This window comes from Osmerus eperlanus, chromosome 21 (assembly GCF_963692335.1).
Source record: "Osmerus eperlanus chromosome 21, fOsmEpe2.1, whole genome shotgun sequence".
NCBI classification, from domain to species: Eukaryota; Metazoa; Chordata; class Actinopteri; order Osmeriformes; family Osmeridae; genus Osmerus; species Osmerus eperlanus.
Genome location: NC_085038.1, coordinates 10,451,367 through 10,473,311, shown reverse-complemented (window position 1 = coordinate 10,473,311; position 21,945 = coordinate 10,451,367). Strand labels below are relative to the sequence as shown.

The 21,945-nt window shown below is 50.6% G+C and overlaps 2 protein-coding genes across 14 annotated transcripts in view; both read right to left on the bottom strand.

Moving 5' to 3' along the window:
• Positions 1 to 265: 265 nt before the first annotated feature.
• Positions 266 to 5,826, bottom strand: LOC134007160 (calphotin-like). Of its 6 annotated transcripts, none has more exons than XM_062446367.1 (7): positions 5,564 to 5,826; positions 5,143 to 5,233; positions 1,310 to 4,437; positions 1,069 to 1,276; positions 885 to 948; positions 503 to 627; positions 266 to 366 (listed from the first exon to the last, which is right to left on the bottom strand). In XM_062446367.1, exons 1-7 carry the CDS (start codon positions 5,606 to 5,608, stop codon positions 335 to 337), a joined length of 3,693 nt encoding a protein of 1,230 aa, XP_062302351.1. In that variant the 5' UTR covers positions 5,609 to 5,826; the 3' UTR covers positions 266 to 334. The 6 variants fall into 6 exon arrangements, with proteins under 6 accessions (XP_062302351.1, XP_062302352.1, XP_062302353.1 ...); XM_062446368.1 differs by having other exon boundaries at positions 1,069 to 1,732; positions 1,844 to 4,437; XM_062446369.1 differs by having other exon boundaries at positions 1,069 to 1,669; positions 1,844 to 4,437.
• Positions 5,827 to 5,965: 139 nt separating this feature from the next.
• Positions 5,966 to 21,945, bottom strand: part of itsn1 (intersectin 1 (SH3 domain protein)) — a 25,031-nt gene continuing 9,051 nt past the window's right edge. Inside the window, exons 17-42 of one of the 8 annotated variants that reach the window (XM_062446577.1) lie at positions 21,807 to 21,878; positions 21,435 to 21,518; positions 20,121 to 20,245; positions 19,767 to 19,987; positions 19,533 to 19,654; positions 19,389 to 19,403; positions 16,431 to 16,858; positions 16,121 to 16,280; positions 15,786 to 15,994; positions 15,603 to 15,685; positions 15,350 to 15,516; positions 14,755 to 14,800; positions 14,534 to 14,655; positions 14,268 to 14,391; positions 13,950 to 14,144; positions 10,159 to 10,280; positions 9,625 to 9,731; positions 9,316 to 9,499; positions 9,099 to 9,197; positions 8,808 to 8,975; positions 8,489 to 8,701; positions 8,192 to 8,316; positions 7,970 to 8,052; positions 7,765 to 7,848; positions 7,462 to 7,635; positions 5,966 to 6,900 (exon numbers count right to left, since the gene is read on the bottom strand). In XM_062446577.1, coding sequence (XP_062302561.1) covers positions 6,752 to 6,900; positions 7,462 to 7,635; positions 7,765 to 7,848; positions 7,970 to 8,052; positions 8,192 to 8,316; positions 8,489 to 8,701; positions 8,808 to 8,975; positions 9,099 to 9,197; positions 9,316 to 9,499; positions 9,625 to 9,731; positions 10,159 to 10,280; positions 13,950 to 14,144; positions 14,268 to 14,391; positions 14,534 to 14,655; positions 14,755 to 14,800; positions 15,350 to 15,516; positions 15,603 to 15,685; positions 15,786 to 15,994; positions 16,121 to 16,280; positions 16,431 to 16,858; positions 19,389 to 19,403; positions 19,533 to 19,654; positions 19,767 to 19,987; positions 20,121 to 20,245; positions 21,435 to 21,518; positions 21,807 to 21,878 — 3,681 coding nt within the window. In that variant the 3' untranslated portion in view covers positions 5,966 to 6,751. The remainder of the gene's footprint in view (positions 6,901 to 7,461; positions 7,636 to 7,764; positions 7,849 to 7,969; positions 8,053 to 8,191; positions 8,317 to 8,488; positions 8,702 to 8,807; positions 8,976 to 9,098; positions 9,198 to 9,315; positions 9,500 to 9,624; positions 9,732 to 10,158; positions 10,281 to 13,949; positions 14,145 to 14,267; positions 14,392 to 14,533; positions 14,656 to 14,754; positions 14,801 to 15,349; positions 15,517 to 15,602; positions 15,686 to 15,785; positions 15,995 to 16,120; positions 16,281 to 16,430; positions 16,859 to 19,388; positions 19,404 to 19,532; positions 19,655 to 19,766; positions 19,988 to 20,120; positions 20,246 to 21,434; positions 21,519 to 21,806; positions 21,879 to 21,945) is intronic. The other 7 variants (XM_062446578.1, XM_062446581.1, XM_062446579.1 and 4 more) reach the window with 7 other exon arrangements.

The following is a 21,945-nucleotide window of genomic DNA, read 5'->3' as shown; positions in this document are numbered from 1 at the left end:
CCAAGAACGGGAGTTGTCCCGCCCTGGAGGCTGAACCCTGGCATTCGCGTTTACGATATGAATAAACTTGTGGTAATGATACGAACAAAATCCCAGTCTATTTTTACAACACTGTTACAACACCCATCCCAAGCAAGTAAAATAGTATCAGTTCTAGATTGATTATTAATGTATTAAACGGACCATTTTACAAGTTATCGCACAGCCACTAAGGCCAAGCAGGAATTTACAAGACCGTAATGTATAGAAAACACAACACTGTCCATTATGTTGAAACTTTATCAACCGTTTTTCCCCAGAGGTCTTTTTGAAGAAAAGTGAAGAAGACAGCTGGTTATTTAGGGGACACCTCATCTAGAGGGGGATCTGATGAGAGAATGAAGGGAGGGAGAGAATAGTAAGAAACAATTCACTTCTTCAGCTGATGCAGACAGTACCTACACTTATTACAACAACAGTAGGATGCTATAGAAGACACACACACACACACACACAGATATACCTGGGAAGGAGAACTCTGGGAACTGGCTGAGGTCTCCTCCCCCAAACAGACGCTGGAGCTTCACTCTCTCCTCTGACAGGGCTTTCTCATACTCTATCCCTGCCTCCACCAGACCCCCACAAGCTCTGATAGGATGACGAGGAGAAACACAGAATGCATATGTAAACATCTGTTTGGTACGAACAATGACATAAAGGCTTATGGAGCTACATATAGTACAAATAGCTCAATGTATCTTATAGAGCTAAATATAGTTAACAGCACACCCTACATAGTTTACAGACCATATAAAGCTACAAATAGTTGTATAGAGCTACTGTATATATAGTTTACAGAGCTACTTTTAAAGAGTTGCAAAGAGTGATAAATGTGCAGGTCTCACTGGCTCCTGGTGGAGTACTCTCTGATCTTGTCCAGGAAGATCTTCTGAACCGGGTCCAGACCGTCTAGAGAAGTAGAGATCATCTTCATGGGCTTTCAAGACAGGAAACAGCTGGTACACTGAGGTTTTGCTGTGTGTGTATGTGTGTGTATGTATGTGTGTGTGTGTGTGTGTGTGTGTGTACCCTCAGCAGTGTCTTGGTCTCCAGAGTCCCCTGGTTCTCCATCACATGGTCCCAGCATCACAGAGTCTTCAGGGTCTACTGTCTCTGGAACTGGGGCCACCTGGCCGATAGCAGCCACACCTGCCAGCTCAGGCTCAATAGCAACATCCGATGCCAGCTCCTGGCCAGTAGCAACCTGTGTTTCTTCTAGCTCCTGGCCAATAGCAACCTGTGTTTCTTCTAGCTCCTGGCCAATAGCAACCTCAGTTTCTTCCAACTGTTGGCCAAGAGCACTATCAGCTGCCTGCAGTTGGCCAATGGCAATTTTAGCTGCAGGCTCTAGCTCAGTAACAGCCTCAGCTGCCATCTGCTGGCCAATAGCAGCCTCAACTGCCAGGTCCTGTCCAATAGCAGAGGTGACTGGTGCTCCACTGATGACCTCTACAGGTGAGTCTGTTGTTGTGGAAATTCTCTCTACAGGAGGGGTGGCTATAGGCTCTTCTGGGGCAGTTGTGTACTCTACTGGGGCAACTTCCACTTCTACAGGGGTAGTTGTGATGTCTATTGGAGCATCTTCAGCATCTACTGGGGCAATTGTGACCTCTACTGGGGCAACTTCCACCTCTACCAGGGCAACTTTAGCTTCTACTGGGGCAATTGTGACATCTACTGGGGCAACTTCCACCTCTACCAGGGCAACTTCAGCATCTACGGGGACAATTGTGATCTCTACTGGTGCAACTTCAACTGCTATAGGGGCAGTTGTGACCTCTACTGGGGCAACTTCAGCTTCTACTGGGGCAATTGTGACCTCTACAGGGGCAACTTCAGCTTCTACTGGGGCAATTGTGACCTTTACTGGGGCAACTTCAACCTCTACCAGGGCAACTTCAGCATCTACTGGGGCAATTGTGATCTCTACTGGTGCAACTTCAGCTGCTATAGGGGCAGCTGTGACCTCTACTGGGGCAACTTCAGTCTGTACAGGAGCGGTAGTGACCTCAATTGGGAGAACTTCCACCTCTACTGGGGCAACATTAGCTCCTACATGGGGAATTGTGACATATACTGGGACAACTTCCACCTCTACCAGGGCAACTTCAGCTTCTACTGGGGCAATTGTGACCTCTACACGGGCAACTTCGGCTTTTACTGGGGCAATTGTGACCTCTACCAGGGCAACTTCAGCTTCTACTGGGGTAATTGTGACCTCTACTGGGGCAACTTCAGCTTCTACAGAGGCAATTGTGACCTCTACTGGGGCAACTTCCATCTCTACCAGGGCAACTTCAGCTTCTACTGGGGCAATTGTGACCTCTACAGGGGCAACTTCAGCTTCTACAGAGGCAATTGTGATCTCTACAGGGGAAACTTCAGCTGCTACAGGGGCAGTTGTGTATTTTACTGGGGCAACAATCATTTCTAAAGCAAGTGGAGCTGTGGGTGCTGTTGGGGCAATATCAGTCTGTACAGGAGCGGTAGTGACCTCAACTGGGAGAACTTCCACCTCTACTGGGGCAACATTAACTCCTACATGGGGAATTGTGACCTCTACTGGGGCAACTTCCACCTCTACCAGGGCAACTTCAGCTTCTACTGGGGCAATTGTGACCTCTACACGGGCAACTTCGGCTTTTACTGGGGCAATTGTGACCTCTACCAGGGCAACTTCAGCTTCTACTGGGGTAATTGTGACCTCTACTGGGGCAACTTCAGCTTCTACAGAGGCAATTGTGACCTCTACTGGGGCAACTTCAGCTTCTACAGAGGCAATTGTGACCTCTACTGGGGCAACTTCCATCTCTACCAGGGCAACTTCAGCTTCTACTGGGGCAATTGTGACCTCTACAGGGGCAACTTCAGCTTCTACAGAGGCAATTGCGATCTCTACAGGGGAAACTTCAGCTGCTACAGGGGAAGTTGTGTATTTTACTGGGGCAACAATCATTTCTAATGCAAGTGGAGCTGTGGGTGCTGTTGGGGCAATATCAGTCTGTACAGGAGCGGTAGTGACCTCAACTGGGAGAACTTCCACCTCTACTGGGGCAACATTAACTCCTACATGGGGAATTGTGACCTCTACTGGGGCAACTGCAGCTTCTACAGGGGCAGTTATGACCGCTATAGGGGCAATTTCCAACTCTACTGGGGCAGTTGTGACCTCTACTGGGGTAACTTCAGCTTCTACTGGGACAGTTGTGACTACTACTGGGGCAACTTTCAGGGTTACTTCCAGGTCAACAAGATCTTGTTCTGAGGAAAGTTCTGGGGTGAAAGTTAAAACGGTTACCTCCTCCTCTGTTACAGGGGCAACTGTAGTTTCCTTCAAGGGAGATAGGGCGTCTCCTGGGGCAAATGCAGACGTTGTGGCAGATTCTGTCTCAGCTGCAGGTGCAACTTCTCCTTCAACTGCAGCTGGTGTAGCTATGGTTGTGTCAGAGGGCAGTTCAGGGGTAACTGGGGCAGCTGGTGTAGCTGTAATAGAATCTTCTACAGGCTCCGCCCTAAGGGGAGAAAGATCTTCTACAGGCTCTGCCCTAAGGGGAGAAATATCTTCTACAGGCTCTGCTCTAAGGGGAGAAATATATTCTACAGGCTCTGCTCTAAGGGGAGAAATGTCTTCTACAGGCTCTGCTCTAAGGGGAGAAAGATCTTCTACAGGCTCTGCCCTAAGGGGAGAAAGATTTTCTACAGGCTCTGCTCTAAGGGGAGAAATATCTTCTACAGGCTCTGCTCTAAGGGGAGAAATATATTCTACAGGCTCTGCTCTAAGGGGAGAAATGTCTTCTACAGGCTCTGCTCTAAGGGGAGAAAGATCTTCTACAGGCTCTGCCCTAAGGGGAGAAAGATCTTCTACAGGCTCTGCTCTAAGGGGAGAAATGTCTTCTACAGGCTCTGCCCTAAGGGGAGAAAGATCTTCTACAGGCTCTGCTCTAAGGGGAGAAATATCTTCTACAGGCTCTGCTCTAAGGGGAGAAATATATTCTACAGGCTCTGCTCTAAGGGGAGAAATGTCTTCTACAGGCTCTGCTCTAAGGGGAGAAAGATCTTCTACAGGCTCTGCCCTAAGGGGAGAAAGATCTTCTACAGGCTCTGCTCTAAGGGGAGAAAGATCTTCTACAGGCTCTGCCCTAAGGGGAGAAAGATCTTCTACAGGCTCTGCCCTGAGGTCTTTGTCTGGGTTTGAAGGGTGCAGATCAGGGACCGGGACAAAGTCAGGGTGGGGGTCAGGGTGGGGGTCAGGGTGGGGGTCAGGGGAAGGAGGCCCTGAGTGACTCCCAGCCGCAGCGGCCCCAGAGGGGGCAGTGTCTGTAGCTTTGATTGTCTTGGCAGAACGCAGACTCTGCAGCAGCTTGGCGATGTCAACAGCAGGCTGAGGTTTGGCCTTCTCTGCGTCGGGCAGGGAGAAAGCAGGTACACGGAAAACGCTGTTACACAGCATTGAGGTTCAGAACTTTTTCATGACTATCTCAGAGAGAGCATTGTTAGATTATTTGACTGTTTTATGTTTGCCGTTTGCCGTAGCGCTGAGATCAACCGGATGTAACTGTTATCATAAACTTGCTGTTCAAACTTTTTTTTTATATATATATTTCTAGAATTTGTCAATTAAAACTATTGATGGACAGAAACGACACAATGTTATTTATTTTAAATGTTTTTTATTGAATTGGACTCGGTATGTGCCGCACCTTGAGTACAGAATTAACAACAAGAGTCTTTCTTGTAACCGTTGCTATGCCAACCCGTATGGCAGAGGTGTGTCTACTTTTTAAATGCATCTTTGCAATGATGATCGCTCCCAGACAACCAATAAGCACCAGGCAGAGTTGATATATAATTTTGTCATACTGTTGTGTTCTGTTGGCTCGGCACAATGCATACAGCATATTTAGTGTGAGAGTGGTGGATACATGAGATAAAGAGAGAGATAGAGGGAAAGGTAGGTTTTATTAATGGGTGGATTTACATTAGAAGGTGAGTGGGCCTTCCTGATGTGTGTGTCAGAAATAGTGTGAATGGGCCTTCCTGATGTGTGTGTGTGTGTGTGTGTGTGTGAGAGAGAGAAAGAGAGAGATAGTGTGTCGGTCTTACTAATGTGTGTCCTCCTGGTCCTGCTGTCTGCAGGAGTGGAGCTGAGTGCTGCGTGAGGACCCAGTCTGCTCCACATCGCCACCTGCAGACCCTGGTCAGAACAGAACCACAACAGACCATCAGCGTCGCTCCAGCCGCTCTCAGCTGGCAAGTGGCAACATATCTAGAGTACTAACAATACACACCCCTTTCGCGCATAGTCTGGAGGACTCTACAAACACAATATAACTTAAAGGGCTAATAGCTTAATACATCGGAATTCGTATTTATTTAGTTGTGGAGTTGTTAGTCAGTTTCCCTGGCAATTACCCGAGACAGAAAACACATTTTCACGTAAATAGTGGGACAGGAAAATTGACGGTAGCCCACAATATAGCCTATATCATTATGAACTTTATTATGATAAATAAAGTTCAAGTACCTGCAGACAGCTGCGACGTCCTGTATGGAGGAAGGACGCCGCCATGTCTGTGCTCTCAGAACGGCTTCCTCTGCGACGGAGACCAACTACTTCGGTTCCTCGGCTGCATTGAGAACGGAATGTTCACGTTCTACGAAATTCACACATGCTGTGCAGGGCAAAAGGAAATTATGTTGCTGCTAAATGTTAAAATGTCTATTTTCTTCCCAACAAACCCTCACTCACGTAGTATGTCCTCTGCAATGGTCTCCCTGTTGCATAAACATACTTCAACCGTATTGAAACGCCCCCCTAAATGTCACGTAAACACTTTACGGTGCCGCCCTCTGACAGGAGTGAACACAATGTACAGCGCGGGCCTGTCAAAACACCGCACACACAGACACTCACACGAGGAGCCACCTTGGTCCAATTGAATTTTATTTTCAACACTTAAGACAATACATTTCTGATACATTGATGACAATATGCTGTCATCAACATGGTTCTTCTACGGAGCTGATGTCATATATTAATATTTGAACAATATTCACAGACGTGGTGGTGGTGGTGGTGGTGGGGGGGGGGTTAGGGGTCTGGGTGAGGGCTACCGGGATGGCAGGGGGGACTAGTCTTCATTATCATCATCTCCTTGTCCTCCATTCAGGAATCCGGAAAGCAATTCACTTAACAGCTTCTCTCACCCTCTCAATCTTTCTCTCTGTCACACACACACACTCACACACGCAGCTGGTGAGACACAGTAATCTATTCCACCCTTACCGTTGGCTAACTAACGTAAATAAATTAACTACAGTAGTCACATCCAAAGTACTTCAACTGTACACACACGCACGCGCGCGCAGTTAGTCAGGCCCACACCGCCTACAGTCCTGGTCTGATGCTGAGAAATATCTGACTCTCTAGGTCTCCTGATATCACACACTCTTCATCCTCATCATCCTCCTCATCCGATTAAAATACATCAAAGAACTATACAATGCCTAGTAAGACATACACACACATTTTCACACTCGCACGCACACACACACACTGAGGAGCAGTGGGTGGGGCCCATGGGGGCAGCAGGATGACAGTATCACTACAGTAATATTACAGCAGGACGGGGCCTGCTGGGGTGAGGGGCTAGGGGGCGGAGTCTGGGGGCGGAGTCTGGGGGCAGAGTCTGGGGGAGGCGAAGAGCGGCATTTATGGCTCCTCGAACAGCTGCAGGTCGAGTCGTACGACAATCTCTCCGGTCGGGACCTCGTGCAGTAGCAGCCGCTTGGTGATTGGTCCTTTAGAGCCCTGGTCCTTCTTGATGTCAGCCAACCGGATCTCTGTCCTGCCCAGGAAGTCTGCACACACAGGAGGACCAACACTGAGGACAGGGTGTAGTGTGTGTGAATGTGGTGTGTCTGCATGTATTAGAGAGTGTGTTTAGATAGAGTGCATGTGTGTGTGTCAGAGTGCGTGTGTTTTCCTTGTGTGTATCAGAGAGTGCCTGTGTCAGACAAGAGTTGCTTAGGCAGTGTGTGTGTGTGTCAGAGAGAGTGTGTTCAGGTAGTGTGTGTGTTTCAGAGAGAGTGTGTTCAGGTAGTGTGTGTGTGTCAGAGAGAGAGAGTGTTCAGGTAGAGTGTGTGTGTGTGTGTCAGAGAGAGAGAGTGTTCAGGTAGTGTGTGTGTGTCAGAGAGAGTGTTCAGGTAGAGTGTGTGTGTGTGTGTGTGTGTCAGAGAGAGAGAGTGTTCAGGTAGTGTGTGTGTGTCAGAGAGAGAGAGGGTGTTCAGGTAGTGTGTGTGTGTGTCAGAGAGAGAGAGTGTTCAGGTAGTGTGTGTGTGTCAGAGAGAGAGAGGGTGTTCAGGTAGTGTGTGTGTGTGTGTGTCAGAGAGAGTGTGTTCAGGTAGTGTGTGTGTTCTGACCGTCAGGTGAGAACTGGTCCCTCTCGAACACAGTGACACAGAGGACGTCTTGCTCCAGGTCTTTGATGAAGAACTGACAGTTGGAGTTCCACTTGGGGTTCAGAGTGTCCTGCAGGGTCTTGGTGATGTGGCACTGGGAGCCCATGGTCACCTCACAGTATGGGTTACTCTTACCTGACAAACACACACACCATGGTAACATCAGTCATGTTCAGTAGCATCAGCACCGGTTGAAGGTGCAGGTTTGAATAGAAGTGAAGTGTGTGTGTGTGTGTGCGAGCAGAGCGAGGTGTGTTTTGTCACCGTGGGAACGGCAGGGTTTCAGCTCGATGCCCTCCACGATGTTGACCATCAGTCTGCCGATGCCTGTAGCTCTCTGAGACCTCACTGGAAACACACACACACACACACACAAACACACGCACACACACACACACGTTAGATGTTCACACAAAAAGACAATAAAGGAGTAGCATCAGAGGAGCGAGCGATGACGATGATGTCACACCCAGGTACGCCTTCTCTCTCTTCTTCTTTTCCGTCTCGATGAAGAGTTCTGACGCTGCCTTGATCTTCTGCACCCAGGCCGTCCTACACGCAAGCACACAGACGCACACACACACACACACAAAGAGTTCAAGTGTGTGGAAAAGAGGGGTGTGAGACACCCGTAAAAGTACACGCGTGCGTATCATGTGTGCGCGCAGACGTGTGTGTGCGTGCCTCCTACCTCTCGTTGATGCTCTCGGCGCGGATGGTGTAGACGCGGTCGATGTGTGAGATGTGGAAGATGGGCTCGTCCCCTGAGGGGTCGGTGGGCAGCTTCACTAGAACCTCGTTCAGGAAGATGGGCTGCTGGGGCAGGGGTCAAGGGTCAGGGGTGAGGGGTCAGGGGTCGAGACTGCTACAGAACAGGCACCCATAGTCTGTGTGTGTGTGTGTGTGGCACCACCTTGATGCTTTACTGGATTCAATTGGCCAGCAATGTTTTGTATGTATGCGAGTGGGTGTGTGTGTGTGTACTTACGGTCTTGTACATGCGGTAGAGCAGGTGAGACTTGGTGCTGAACACCTTGTCAGAGTTGGAGGCTCCCAGGGGCTTGGTGACCTGTGTGAGCAGCAGGAAGTCGTTGAACAGGAAGCCGTACAGCTCCTTGTTGCTCTTGGCCTTGTAGAGGCGCCCGCTGTGGAGGAACTTCCTGGGGCCGAGGCAGTTGGTGACCGAGTTGAACACCAGTTGCTGGAAGGAAAAACACGCAAACACGCGCGTGTAAAAGCTCCCTTCGAGATGTCCTGCGTTCCGTCGGGGGATTCCGTTTACGGTGTGTGTGTTGCAGTGTTCTTACCTCAGACAGCCCCTCGCACTGGACATGAGCCTGGATCCACTCCAGCCTATCAGAGTTCTCCTTCTCCCTGACCCCCTCGTTGACCTGGGAGCACAGCTCCTCGGCCTTCTCCAGAGCTGCCTTCAGGTGGCTGTGGTCTGGGTGGGCCTCCGGAGTGTTCTCCAGGATCTACACACACACACACACACACGCCAGCAGTCCATGAGTCTGTGTGTGTGTTGTGTCCGTGTATGTGCCTGTGTGTGTTGTTGTTGTTGTGTGTGTGTGTGTGTGTGTGTGTGGAGTACGTACGTTCTTGATGATGAGTGGGTAGCGTGTGACCCTCTGCATGGGCTTGAGCAGGAAGCTGGAGAGAGGCATGCCTTTACAGCGAGGGTCCATGGCCAGCCTCTACGCGCACACACACACACACACATTACCATGACAACCAGGTACGTTCCCAAACCCAGCCAGGTGTCCTAACCGCGAAACACCGACGCGCGTTCCCATGACAACCAGGCCCGGTTACCTTGACAAAGTCCTTGAAGTCGGGCACCTCGTCGGTCTTCTGCTGGATGAGCGTGGCTCCGTTCAGCTGGCAGGAGCAGAAGCGGATGTAGGGCTGCATGTGGGGGAGCTGGGACGTCAAGATGTCCCCGATCATCTTCACCGGCATACGCTCCCCGGACATCTTCTTCCTGACTCTCAGGGCCCTGGGGGGTGGGGGTAGGAGGGGGGGTTAGGGTACACTCTCCTCAGACCAGACCAGGGCAGAGCAGTGTGGGGTAGGCTTAGGGCTGGAGGGTGCAGTGCCAGAGAGAGACAGAAGGGGGCCTACTTGAGCAGTTTGATGTTGCACATGATGAGCTCCTTCCAGTTGACGAATATCATGCCCACCTCCTTCTCTGTCAGCACCTCCGACTCCAGCAGAGGCTTCTGGAAAACCTGCACACGCCGCACACAGTTACTGACACGCAACACACTCGTGCGTGGGCTATGGAAGTTTCATTGGAAGTAATTTCAAGAATGTGTGTATTGATAAGTGTGTGCGTAGCCTGGTATGCGTGGCTGGATGTGTATGTCGAGGTGTGTGGGTGACTGGGTGTGTATGTGTAGGTGTGTATGTCTGGGTGTGTATGTCCGGGTGTATGTTCAGGTGTGTATGTATGCTTCATGTTTTGGCTACCTGCAATGTTTGGGGCTATCTCGTTTTTTATGACCATTGACCGATGCACTTTTTATAAAGCTCTCTCTTGGAAGTCGCTTTGGATAAAAGCGCCTGCTAAATGAATAAATGTAAATGTCCGGGTGCATAGGTCCAGGTGCGTATGTCCGGGTGCGTATGTCCGGGTGCGTAGGTCCGGGTGCGTACCTCCGTGACCAGCTGCAGGTCGTTGACGTAGTTCTCCTCAGTGAGGATGAGCTCGTGAGTGTAGCCCTGCCTCTTCCTCTCCTGGGGACTCAGCATGTCGAGCAGGTGCAGGTCAGCACACCCTGCAACACACCACTGGGTCAGACGCCTGCCAATCACACCCAATCACACTTCCCAAGATAAGACAAACAACCACTAGGAGAGCTGTGGAAGTGTTATGTAATATCGTTCAGGTCTCCTGTTGCTAGGGTACTAGGAGAGGAAGGGGATGGTTTTCAGAGCTGTCTAATTGGACGAGTCTGAGAAGCCAAGACAGCTTGTAGTCTGTATCCCATAATATATCTGGCCATCCCCACAAGAACATCCCATAATACACCTGGACATCCCATAATACACAAGCCCCTCTTGGTGACTTCTCTGGGTGGTGAGAGGGCTGGTGGGTGGAAACTCCCCTGGATGTTTCAGTCTCCATGACAACATTGTGAAATCATACCAACAGGAAGCTGTCATGGACCAATCAAATCAGACTGTGGATCTAGAACGCACCAATACACAATCCGTTCTGTGGCTCCTCGACCATCATTGGTCAGTTGAGTGAAGAATCACACCAGCCTGGCGTCTCCATGGAGATTTTAATCATCATACATGTCAATATTCTCTACATTAAAGACCGCATGACACTTGTAATAAAGCTAGGAATAGTTTGTGTACATTTTCCATTTGTACATTCATGTCACTTGTAAATGTTTCAGACATCAAGTGCAACCATTACATTTGGGATTAGCAGAGCAGTCGTTCACAGAGCAGATTTGAATGCAGCACTGTCCTACAGTACTGTCCTACAGTCACAGCACACATTAGTGCTAGGTTACCAGGCTGTGTGTACAAGTGATGTTCTTTTGACTCAGGAAACACAAAAACAAAAAACAACAACCTTCAGTCACTAACGGGAGGCAAAGGCTCATGGGAGACCAGTGAACCAATCAGCGAGCTTCAGACTCCAACACTGTGGTGCTGAGGAAGGAACCTGCTGGTACAGCCAGACAGTCAGGCCAGACGGCCAGGCCAGACGGCCAGGCCAGACGACCAGGCCAGACGACCAGGCCAGACGACCAGGCCAGACGACCAGGCCCTTCCTACTGAGCTTTGTCACAGCTCTGCGCTCGTCTTTTATTAAAGACGAACGCTACCGTGTGCAAAAATAACAACAAGCTTGAGAGTCAGAAATTGGGAAAATTGTGTGGTATAACCGTTGTTCCCACATTTGTCTCCCGGTATGAACTTTATTTATGTTTGTCGTGATGAGTATAATCAGACGATGAAGTTAACTAACCGTGTGCTGCCATGCATATTAGTCTCACTTTACCGGCGTACAAAATCTTCGCTCATATAGAAGGACTGTATACAGGAAGTCCCAAATAAGGAATTACAACTACAATACTGTCATGTGACTAAACACCTTCGAGCAGATCAGACGGCTGCCCTTGGTTACCAGGACCAGACTACTGCTGCCGTGGCTACCGGTGTTGTTGTCGTGGTTACAAGGACCAGGTAACCTTTGCCGTGATTTCCGGTATTAGACAGCTGCATGTGGATATGGTTGCCCTGTCTGTCTGTATCTGTCTGTGTAAACATTGTTAAAGGCTTCATTAGCCAAAGCACTACTGTCAGATTTTGCAAACATACATATTCATACATATTAATTACAATTCATACATATTCATAGCTAGCTGAATCATATTCGATCATCTCTGGGGACTTTGTTCAGTAAAAAGCTCTGGTAAGATTTCAGGCAGGCGGGGCCACAGATAGTAAAAGGGTGAAGCATCTTTACATGGCGTTCATGTAGAAAAATAGACGACCCGCCCACACCTCGCTGCACACAACACAACATGTAAACAAACCAACATCCCTCTACTTCGATCACACACACTGGAGACTGGAATTAACTCATTAGGTAGCAAACACACACGCACACACATGCATGCACGCACACACACACTCACACTATATGGTATGAAGAGACAACCCCAGGGGTGTGAAACGACACATAGAGATGAAGTGTGGTCCATATGGTGACAGACAGCAGCTCTGGCCAGTGTCTGAGTGAAGGAGACAGGATGTCCCGCCCCCTCCACCCTGACATGAGCCTTGGTATGTCCTAACCGTCTACAGCAGCCTTCCCCTCTACTCCCCACCTCCTCTCCCCCTCCCTCCCTCCCTCCCACCCACCTTCTCCACTGCATTCCCTCACCTCTACTTTACTCTGCCCCCCCCCCCCCCCCCTCCTCCCTTCCATCCCTCTCCACTTCCTTTCCTCTTCCCCTTCTCTCCTCCCAGCTCCTCCTTCCCTGCCGGGGAGAGGAGCTAGGAGTTAGGAACTAGGACTAGAAAAAAGAGGGCTGCGTTTTATTCCAGAGTGTGTGTCCTCCCCTGAACAGAACGACCCAGTCCCCGTGACGATGGGTCAGGCTGCTTTGTAATTGGCTGCTAGTGGGTCTCTCTGTGGAACTGAGGGCAGACATGGGCGAGTTAGTAAGGGAAGGGGCGGGACGTCCATTTGACTGACAGCTGTAGAACCAAATGGGTGTGTGGTTAGAGAAGCAAAATTCTACAGCTACTAGCAGAAAGCCACAGAGGGACCCACTATCCAGCCTCATACTCACACCTACATGGAGGTGTGTGTGTGTGTGTGTGTAGGTGTGTCTGTAGGTGTGTGTGTGGTAACAGTGCAGGCTTTTTAGTCTTTTAGACAGGCTTTATGAGAGTCTGTCATTTGTTGCCGTGTGTGTTAGTGTGTGTCTGTTAGTGTGAGTGTGTGTCAGTGTGTGTGTGTGTGTGTTTGTGAGTCTCTGAGGAGTCAGGCTGGCTGCGGCAGCTCTCTTCCTGGTCATGTGAGCGTCATGTGACTGCTGCTGCTGTCCCCATGGTCCGACGGGGCGTGGGCCAGGGCGGCCAGGGTCGGGGCTAGGGAGCCGGGGGCGGGGCTAGGGCTAGTGGGTCTCTGTGAGGACTTTCAGGGCGGGGGGGAATGGGGCATGTGACTCCTGGAGAGAGGAGGAGAACACAGCACAGAAGCAAATCAACACAAAAGGAAAACAAACAAACAACAACTAAACAAAAAAACATGTGACTGGCCGGGAGCCAATGGGAGGGCTAGGAGCGTGCAGCAAGACAGGGAGGCGGAGTCTAAACATGCTGGACATGAGGGGTGCAGAGTTAGTATGGGAGGGGGATATATACACACACACACAAGCGAGCACCACACACACACATGCATCGGTCACACACACACCCATACAACATAGCCACAAGAAGACATGCACAACACACACACACACACACACACAGTGGTTTGTGAGTGAAGGGTGAGGTATGAAGGTCTGAAGGTCTTCATAGAGGCCCTGGCTAGCAGAGATTCAGTGTGGTGTGACAGCAGAGCAGCCGACCAGAACTGGACTAGAACTGGACCAGAACTGAATCAAAGCAGAACTGGACTAGAACTGGACCAAGACGAGAACCAGACCAGAACAAGGCCAGTGCTGGACCTGAACCAGAATCAGATCCGAAACTGACCAGATCCAGAACTGGACCAAAGGGTTAAGTTAAGATGAATCAAGTTTCAGGAGAGGGAGGCAAACCACAACAAGACCACCTCTGTGGAGAGCAAAGATGTGTGTGTGTGTCAGTTTGTTACAGATCATTTCAGAGTGGAAAAAAAAAGAGAGGACTGTCAACACAAACTCGCTAACACTTCATTACTGTGTGTGTGTGCGTGTGTGTGTGCTTACATTGCTGGCTGGGATCCGTGTCGGTGGTCAGTTTGACGTAGTTGGAAGGGAAGAGCCCCACCGCACCGTTCAGCTCTCCTTTCCACCAATCAGGATCCTCCCTGCTCAGCACGTTGATGATGCTGCCTTTCCCAAACGCCAGCTCGTCATCGTTCTGGGCCTGGTAGTCATACATGCCTATCACCTGGCACACTGCTGTGCACAAGCACACACACACACACACACACACACAAAGTTAATAGTAGCTGAACATGTCTCAAAACATTGTGTTTTCTTCTCCTCTTCCCATCCTCCTCTCCTCCTCCCCCCTCTCCTCACCTGCGCTGGGTGTGGGCAGCTTGGGTGGGGTTGGCTCTGTGGGCGTGGTTTTACTGGTACTGGGACTCAGGAGCTTCACGTAGTTGGCCGGAAACCAGCCAATCTGACGCTTCTTTCCCCGGGCCTGGACCAATGAAAAGGAAGTAAACAAAAGACATAGGTTTGTGCGCGTTGTGCGTTGTGCGTGTGAGTGTGAGTATGCATGTATGTGTGTGGGTATATATGCGTGTGTGTGTGTGTGTGTGTGTATATGCATGTGTGTGTACCTGCAGCTCCCCCTCCCACCAGCCCCCTGGGTTCTTCTTCCTGATGAGGATCAGCTGACCAGGAGCCAGGGTGAGCTGCTCCGCCCCCGTGGCTGTGTATGGAGCCAGGACCTGGGCTATCTCTGGAGGAGGGGAGGGGAGTTAGAACATGGTTTTTGCCCAGCCGAGGTAAGTCAGGGTAGGGGGTGGTGAGGTGTGCGTGGTACCGGAACAGTGTTTACCTGGCTTCTTTCCCAGGGAACCTGTCTTCCCTGCCAGTCCAAGGCCCTGGAGGAGGGGGGAAAATAACAATGAGTGAGAATGTGTGTGTTGAAGGGGGTGTGTGTTTGAGGTGGTGTGTGTGGGGAGGTGTGTGTTTGAGGTGGTGTGTGTGGGGAGGTGTGTGTTTGAGGTGGTGTGTGTGGGGAGGTGTGTGTTTGAGGTGGTGTGTGTGGGGAGGTGTGTGTTTGAGGTGGTGTGTGTGGGGAGGTGTGTGATTGAGGTGGTGTGTGTGTGGAGGTGTGTGTTTGAGGTGGTGTGTGTGGGCAGGTGTGTGATGGAGGTGGTGTGTGTGGGGAGGTGTGTGTTTGAGGTGGTGTGTGTGGGGAGGTGTGTGTTTGAGGAGGTGTGTGTGGGGAGGTGTGTGATGGAGGTGGTGTGTGATGGAGGAGGTGTGTGTGGGGAGGTGTGTGTTTGAGGTGGTGTGTTTGAGGAGGTGTGTTTGAGGAGGTGTGTGTGGGGAGGTGTGTGTTTGAGGAGGTGTGTGTGGGGAGGTGTGTGTGGGGAGGTATGTGTTTGAGGAGGTGGGCTTGAGGATGTGTGTGTGTGTATGCCTACGTCTGAGTCCTTGGGTTTGACGTAGTTGGAGGGGAAGACCCCAGTCCGGCCCCCGACCACGCCCGTCCACCAATCGCCTTCCTTCTTGGTGACGGTGATGACGTCACCCTGCTGGAAGGACAGGTCCCCCTGCTCACTGCTCTCATAGGTGTACATGGCTAGGTACTCTGGACACACACACACACGCGCACACGTCAGCCCAGTGTGTGTGTGGAGGGGTGGGTGTATTTGAGCGTGTGTGTGAGGGCTGTACCTTCTCCCTGGTCAGAGAGCCTGGTCGGCGAGGGGGAGGGTCTCTTCATAGTGGGGGGGCTGTCTGAGGCTCCAGACTCCACACTAACACACACACACACAGAGACGGGGGGGGGGGTTAGTACACAGTCCCATGATCTAGACCTGGAACGATCCAGAAGCGGCTGTGGAGCAGGGCTCCTACCTGATGGAGTGTCGGGGCGGTCCGGAGATGAGCTTGACGTAGGACTTGGGGAACCACCCCCTCTGGCCCCCGCCCACCTCCCCGAACCACCACATGTCCTGCTGCTCCAGCACGGTGATCACCTCCGCCTTGTTGAAGTTCAGGTGGTTGTCCTTCTTGGCTCTCCAGGGGTACAGCGCCTGGGCCTGCAGGCCCTCCACCTTCTCGCCCTGTGTCACACACACACACACACAGACACACACACAGACACGGAAGGAAAGATGTGTAGGTTTGTCTGTGCTTGTAGTCAGAAAGAGAGACACAGACATACAAAGAGCATATGTGTGTGTGTGTACCTGTCCCAGTACTGGCGAGGGGGAGGATCCAGTCAGGGTGGCGGGGGTGAAGGCGGAGCGCTGTCGTAAGGCTCCTCCCCCGGCGCTGGGCACGGACAGCGAGGGCTGCGTGGGCCAGGCGTCCCAGCCCTCCTCATTCTGACCCGCGCTTGACGGCCACCTGCACACACACCCTCACCTTACTGTCTGCTGGGGTGTGTGGGTGAGGAAGCGAGGGTGCGTGCGTGAGTGTGCATGGGTGGATGAGTGTGTGAGTGTGCATGTGTGAGTGAATGTGTTTGTGTGCGTTTGTGTATGGGCCGTCACTCACGTTGTGCTGAAGTCAGCCCAGTTACTGGAGGCTGAAGAGGAGGAGGAGCCGGGGCCAGGGCCGGGGCCAGGGCCGGGGCCAGGGCCGGGGCCAGGGCCGGGGGCAGTGCCAGGGCCGGGGCCAGGGCCGGGGGCAGTGCCAGGGCCGGGGCCAGGGCCGGGGCCAGGACCGGGGCCAGGACCGGGGCCAGGGGCTGGTGCGGGAGCAGTAACTGGAGGAGGGGTTGCCATCGGCTGGCTGGGCGGTGTGGGTGTGGCCGACGGTGGGAGGCGGGAGGCCAGATTGGGCGTGGCGGCGGCAGAGGAGCGGAGGCTCATGGGTACCTCGCTGTCGGGGATCTTCTCAGCGTAGTTGGCGGGAAACCAGCCTGTCCTGCCGCCCAGCTCCCCCCCAAGCCAGCCCGGCTCCCCCCTCTGGGACTCATCCACCTGGGGGAGGGACACACACATGTTACACACACACTGAATAGGTTTGACACACACACACAGCACACATACATGGTGGCTGGTGCAGAGCTTGATGGGTGGAGTGGGACATGCTGTAACCCATGAATAGATGGAAGACAGAGAGAGAAATAGAGAGAGAAAGGGAAAGAGAGAGAGAGAGAGAGAGAGAGAGAGAGAGAGAGAGAGAGAGAGAGAGAGGGGGGGGGGGGGGAAGAGGCCGAGGGAGAGAGAGACGATGATGAAATGTCATACTGATGACATACTACTAATTACATCACAGGTGATTGTACTGGATGAACCAATGAGATTAGAAATTGAGATTAGAGCCCGACTGATAAAGGCCGATACCGATACAAATATTTGGTGATTGAAAAATCTGATATTCCGATATATCGGCCGATATATATAAAGAAATAACATTAAAAAATAATAATAATAACTAGAGAGGATACGATTTCTGGAGAAATTGTAGGGTGTGCTTGCTTGGGTCGGTTGCACAGGGGTCCGTTTTTTAATGACATTTTTACAACTGATATTTCTGTATATTTTATATAAAAATGCATACTTATTATTTATAAAGATTACATAGATTTAAAAGCATTTTTTTGTGCTGCTCGTTTACAACTGAAAATACGAGTGAAGTGTAGAATTAAATATGATGTCTTCTCATTTCCCCTGCAAGAGGCAGCCTCATAGCTGAATCAAAACGAATAAATTTGGCAGACCGGTGTAAAAATGGACCTAATCTCTATGAATTAAACGTCCTTTTAAGTTTTCCCTTCTCGTGATATTTTCAGGCATTTAGCCTACTCATATTGCATTCATTAATAAAGAACCCCCTTTGAAGATTATTCTACGACGTTACCCGGCAGTAGAAGATGGAATCGTGATTCAAACAGTACCATCTGCTAACTGAAAATATGCCCCCAAAAACGTAAATAAGCTTGACATTTATTTAGTGGAAAATCGCTCATTCATAAAAAGCTCACTGGTAGCGATCAGTCAGTAACAACGCAAAATGCGATATAGCCCTGTGTGGAGAAGCTGCCCCGGTAAATTCTACTACTACGGTACAGTACTAGACTACAGTACTGCTGTGTTCGTCTTGGTAGCGATTGCGTTGGTTGAATTCGATTTAACGTTCCGTTGTACGGTTTAGGCTGAAATTAATTATTTTCATGAACAGATTGACAAAGTTTAGGCTGTGGCAATGAAGTTAAGGTTAGTAGTTAGATAGATTTTTGATTTAAGTAAGGAGAGTGCCGAACATGTTCTGTCGCCGTTTGACTTCCTAAACAGCTGTGTCTCGCGTAGGCTACAGCGTTGCAGTGAGCAACACTGGTTTGAAACCACAGGTAATGATAATTTCACCCACAAATCGTTTACTTGTAATGTAATGTCATAATAAATCCTACAACGAAAATGTATTTGTGAGGAATGTTTATTTTAACGATTGAAAACAGATGCATCATAGACCACTGTAGTATGTGTTGCCCGGGCAACAGAGGCTAATGTCATGATGCTAATACTTCAGTGACATAGTAGACTACTGTTTCCGAAAGTAGATGTACTTCCTTAATAAAATCAGCTTATATTGTACATTACACGTCACAATTGTGTGTCATATCACAAAGTAAAATGAGTAAATAGTTATCACCCTGGCCTCTTTGCTTGTGGCGTTTCTGCAGCTGCCTTGCAGTAAAGCAGTTAGCTTAGCTATCTCCCAGAAGTTAACGAGCTGCTAAACTAATGTTCTGCTAGAGGTAGTCACGCGAGTTTTCGTGACGTTAGTGACGTAAGTAGCGTCATTGACTCTGGCTAGCAAGTTAGCCACCGTTAGCTTCACTTTTCGCCACAAAAACGTAATTTCCACTTAAACCATGCAACGGAACGTAAATCCCAATAGAAGCAACTCAATCGCTACCAAGACGAAACTTTTGACACTTAGGTTGTCTATGTAGGCCAAATATTGAGTTTTAGGGGGGCAAAAAGAACAATAAAAATAATATATATGTGAGAGAACAAAGGTTGTGCCCTTGCCGAAGGCAAAGCACACCCAATAATCCAGAAACGCGTAACAAAACAAACAGATTTCCATAACATTCTGCCCGACTCTGGCTGGATCAGCTGGTTGTAGGGGTTGTGGCATTCTAAACAAGTGTTGCCAACAGGGACGTTGTAGAGGGCCCTCTGGTGGACAAACAATGCAACGCAACTCATAACATGGTTGAAGGGTGTTTCGTCCGTTTTTTATTTTATTTATTTATTCATTTATCGGCCATTATGAGCCTTGATTTTGTACCTTGTTTGTTTGTATTGTGAAGGCATAATAAAAACAAATATATAAAATAAATAAATAAATATTGGCCATTATAAACGCAGTAACCGATAGTTTGGAAAATGCCTAATATCGACCGATAATATCGGCCCGCCGATAAATCGGTCGGGCTCTAGTTGAGATGAAGGTAGGAAACTAATTGGATGAGGGACAGTGGGTTGGGCCAGCACTTACCCACTCCCCTTTCACCTTCAAGTAGAGGAAGGCAGGGGGAGAGAGGCAGGTGGAGTTAGTACTCTCTCTCTCTCTTTTTCTCTCTCTCTCTCTCACACACACACAAACACACACACACACACACACAGCTCAATGGTGTCTTACCATAACAATGTCTCCGGGGGTGATGGTGATTTCGTCATGACTACGGGCATCAAAGGGGTAGAGAGCCCGGTAGAACACCACCTTCACCTGGTCCTGGTTGAAGCCACACACTGGAACCTTCTCTGTAGACACACACATACACACCTGTCACTATCTGTACACACACACACCTGTATCTTCTCAATGCATGTGCACATAAGTGACTACATGTGTGTGAGTGTGTGTGAGTGTTACCTGCCGTGGGCCAGGGGCTGTGTGTGTGAGACAGCTGTTTCCCGGGGGGGTCAGTCTGCTGGAGGAACACCTGGCCTCGCCCCTCCTCCTCCTCACTCACCCTCTTCAGCCAGGCCTGGGGGTCTGGGGGGGGACTGGGCGCTGGAGGGCCACCCTGGCAGGGGCTGGGGGCTGGGGGGGCTTCATCTCGCCACGACAGACCCTCTTCAGCACGCGACAGCCTGGGGAGGGGGGGGATCAACACACACTTAAACACTGTCTCACTCACCCTCTCTCTCTCTCTCTCTCTCTCTCTCTCTCTCTCTCTCTCTCTCTCTCTCTCTCACACACACACACACACACACACACTCTTACCTGCCCTCCTGCAGCTCGGCAGAAATCCTCTCAGGAGCGGGGTGTGTGTGTGTGAGCGAGTGTGTGTCTCCTTCCAGCTCGCGGTGCTTCTGGCGCTGCTGCCTGCTGTGGATCTCCCGCAGCTCCTGCAAAGCATCATGGGACACCGGAGGACAGGTAAGGGGGGGGCGTGGGGGTTGCCAGGGTAACAAAACACATACACAACCACACAGTCACACCAAAGCCTATGCTCTCTGCAAGCACTGGTTGCCATGACAATACAGTCTTGGCTATGTTATCGAAGACAGTCTGTCAGCCCAGTTAAGGGTTTTGATTGGCTTGCGTGATTGCAGTTCTGAGTTGTAATTGGCTTGCAGAGAGCATGGTATTGGGGGCAGGGTTCATGGGGGCAGAAACATTGACCATGAGCCCCGGGTTAGAAAACGATTACAACACACCAAGGTTACCATGGTGACACACAGATGGAACAGGCAGCTGCAGATAACTCTACTGGTTAAGGCAGAGAGAAGCTACAGTTAAAGGCCACTCCTGGTCAAAACTACAAGTCCCATAAACCTGGGGTCAGAGATTGGGCAGCTGTCCTTCCAGAACTGCTAGGGGTCCAGCAGGACTACAACTATTCACTAGCTAATAGATATGTACACACACATGCACTCTCTCTCTCTCTCTCTCTCACACACACACACACACACACATACATGTACCCAGAGTGCTAACTACAGCCCCTTGGACCAGAGAACAAACACACTACCTTCACTCACTAAGCAGAAACAACCAGGTAAAGCTTAATCAATTCCCTTCCAAACAGCTAAACTAGCTACCCCAGCAGAGGTTTAACAAGCCTAAAACAATAGCTAGCCCAGCAACGTGGCAGCTAGCATGATACCATAGCCATCCCAGAAACTTAGTAGCTAGCCAAATACATAACCAGCAACATGGTAACCTGCCAAGGGAAGCTAGCCCAACAACACAACAGCTAGCAGCACATTCAAAACATGCTAGTGCATGTCTAGTGTATCTAGCCCAGCAACATTGCCTGAACATGCTATTGCTAGCCCAACGTGGCTATCCCAAGTACAACAGCAACATTGCCTGTACGTGTTAGTGCTAGCCCACCTAGCTGGGCTCTGCTAGCCTCGTGGGTTCTAGGAGCAGTGCCAGACAGAATACCACCAAGGGGGTAGAATCTGTCTGTAGGCTGGGGAGTGGGGGGGCAGCAGGGTAGCCCCTCCAAAGACAGCTGTGGGCGTGGCTGTGGGGCGTGTGGTTGGGGGGAGGGGGAAGCGGGGGAGAGAGCGGGAGGAGGGGTTCCACCTGCAGGAGGGAGTGTGAACGCTGCAGAACGGCCAGCAGGCCAGAGACACAGTCCAGCAGAACAGCCTCCAGTGACTCCTCCCACTGGAACACAGACAGGGGTCAGGGGTCAGGGGGCGGCCCTGACAGACCACAACCCTCTGCCCTGGCCACCTAGAGGCCAACACATGAGAAGAGATCTGTATGAATCTGACACACACACACACGTTACATCAAACACACACACACGGACTTGCACGCATGCACGCACACTGACACACACCAATGCACACGCAGGTGTGAGTGTGTCTGTTAGTGGTCACTCGGGTTATTCTCTGTGGGAGGGCGGGGGGGGGGGTGCAGTTCTGCGTCAGTCCAGTGGGGGGGCAGTACCTCCTCCTGCTGCAGCTGCTGGTGCAGGGCCTCTATCCTGTCAGCATGGGCCCCATAGAAGCCTGCCAGCGACTGGCACACACAGGGTCAGGGGTCAGGGATCAGCCAAGCCACAGATACCACAGGTCAGGGTGGCAGG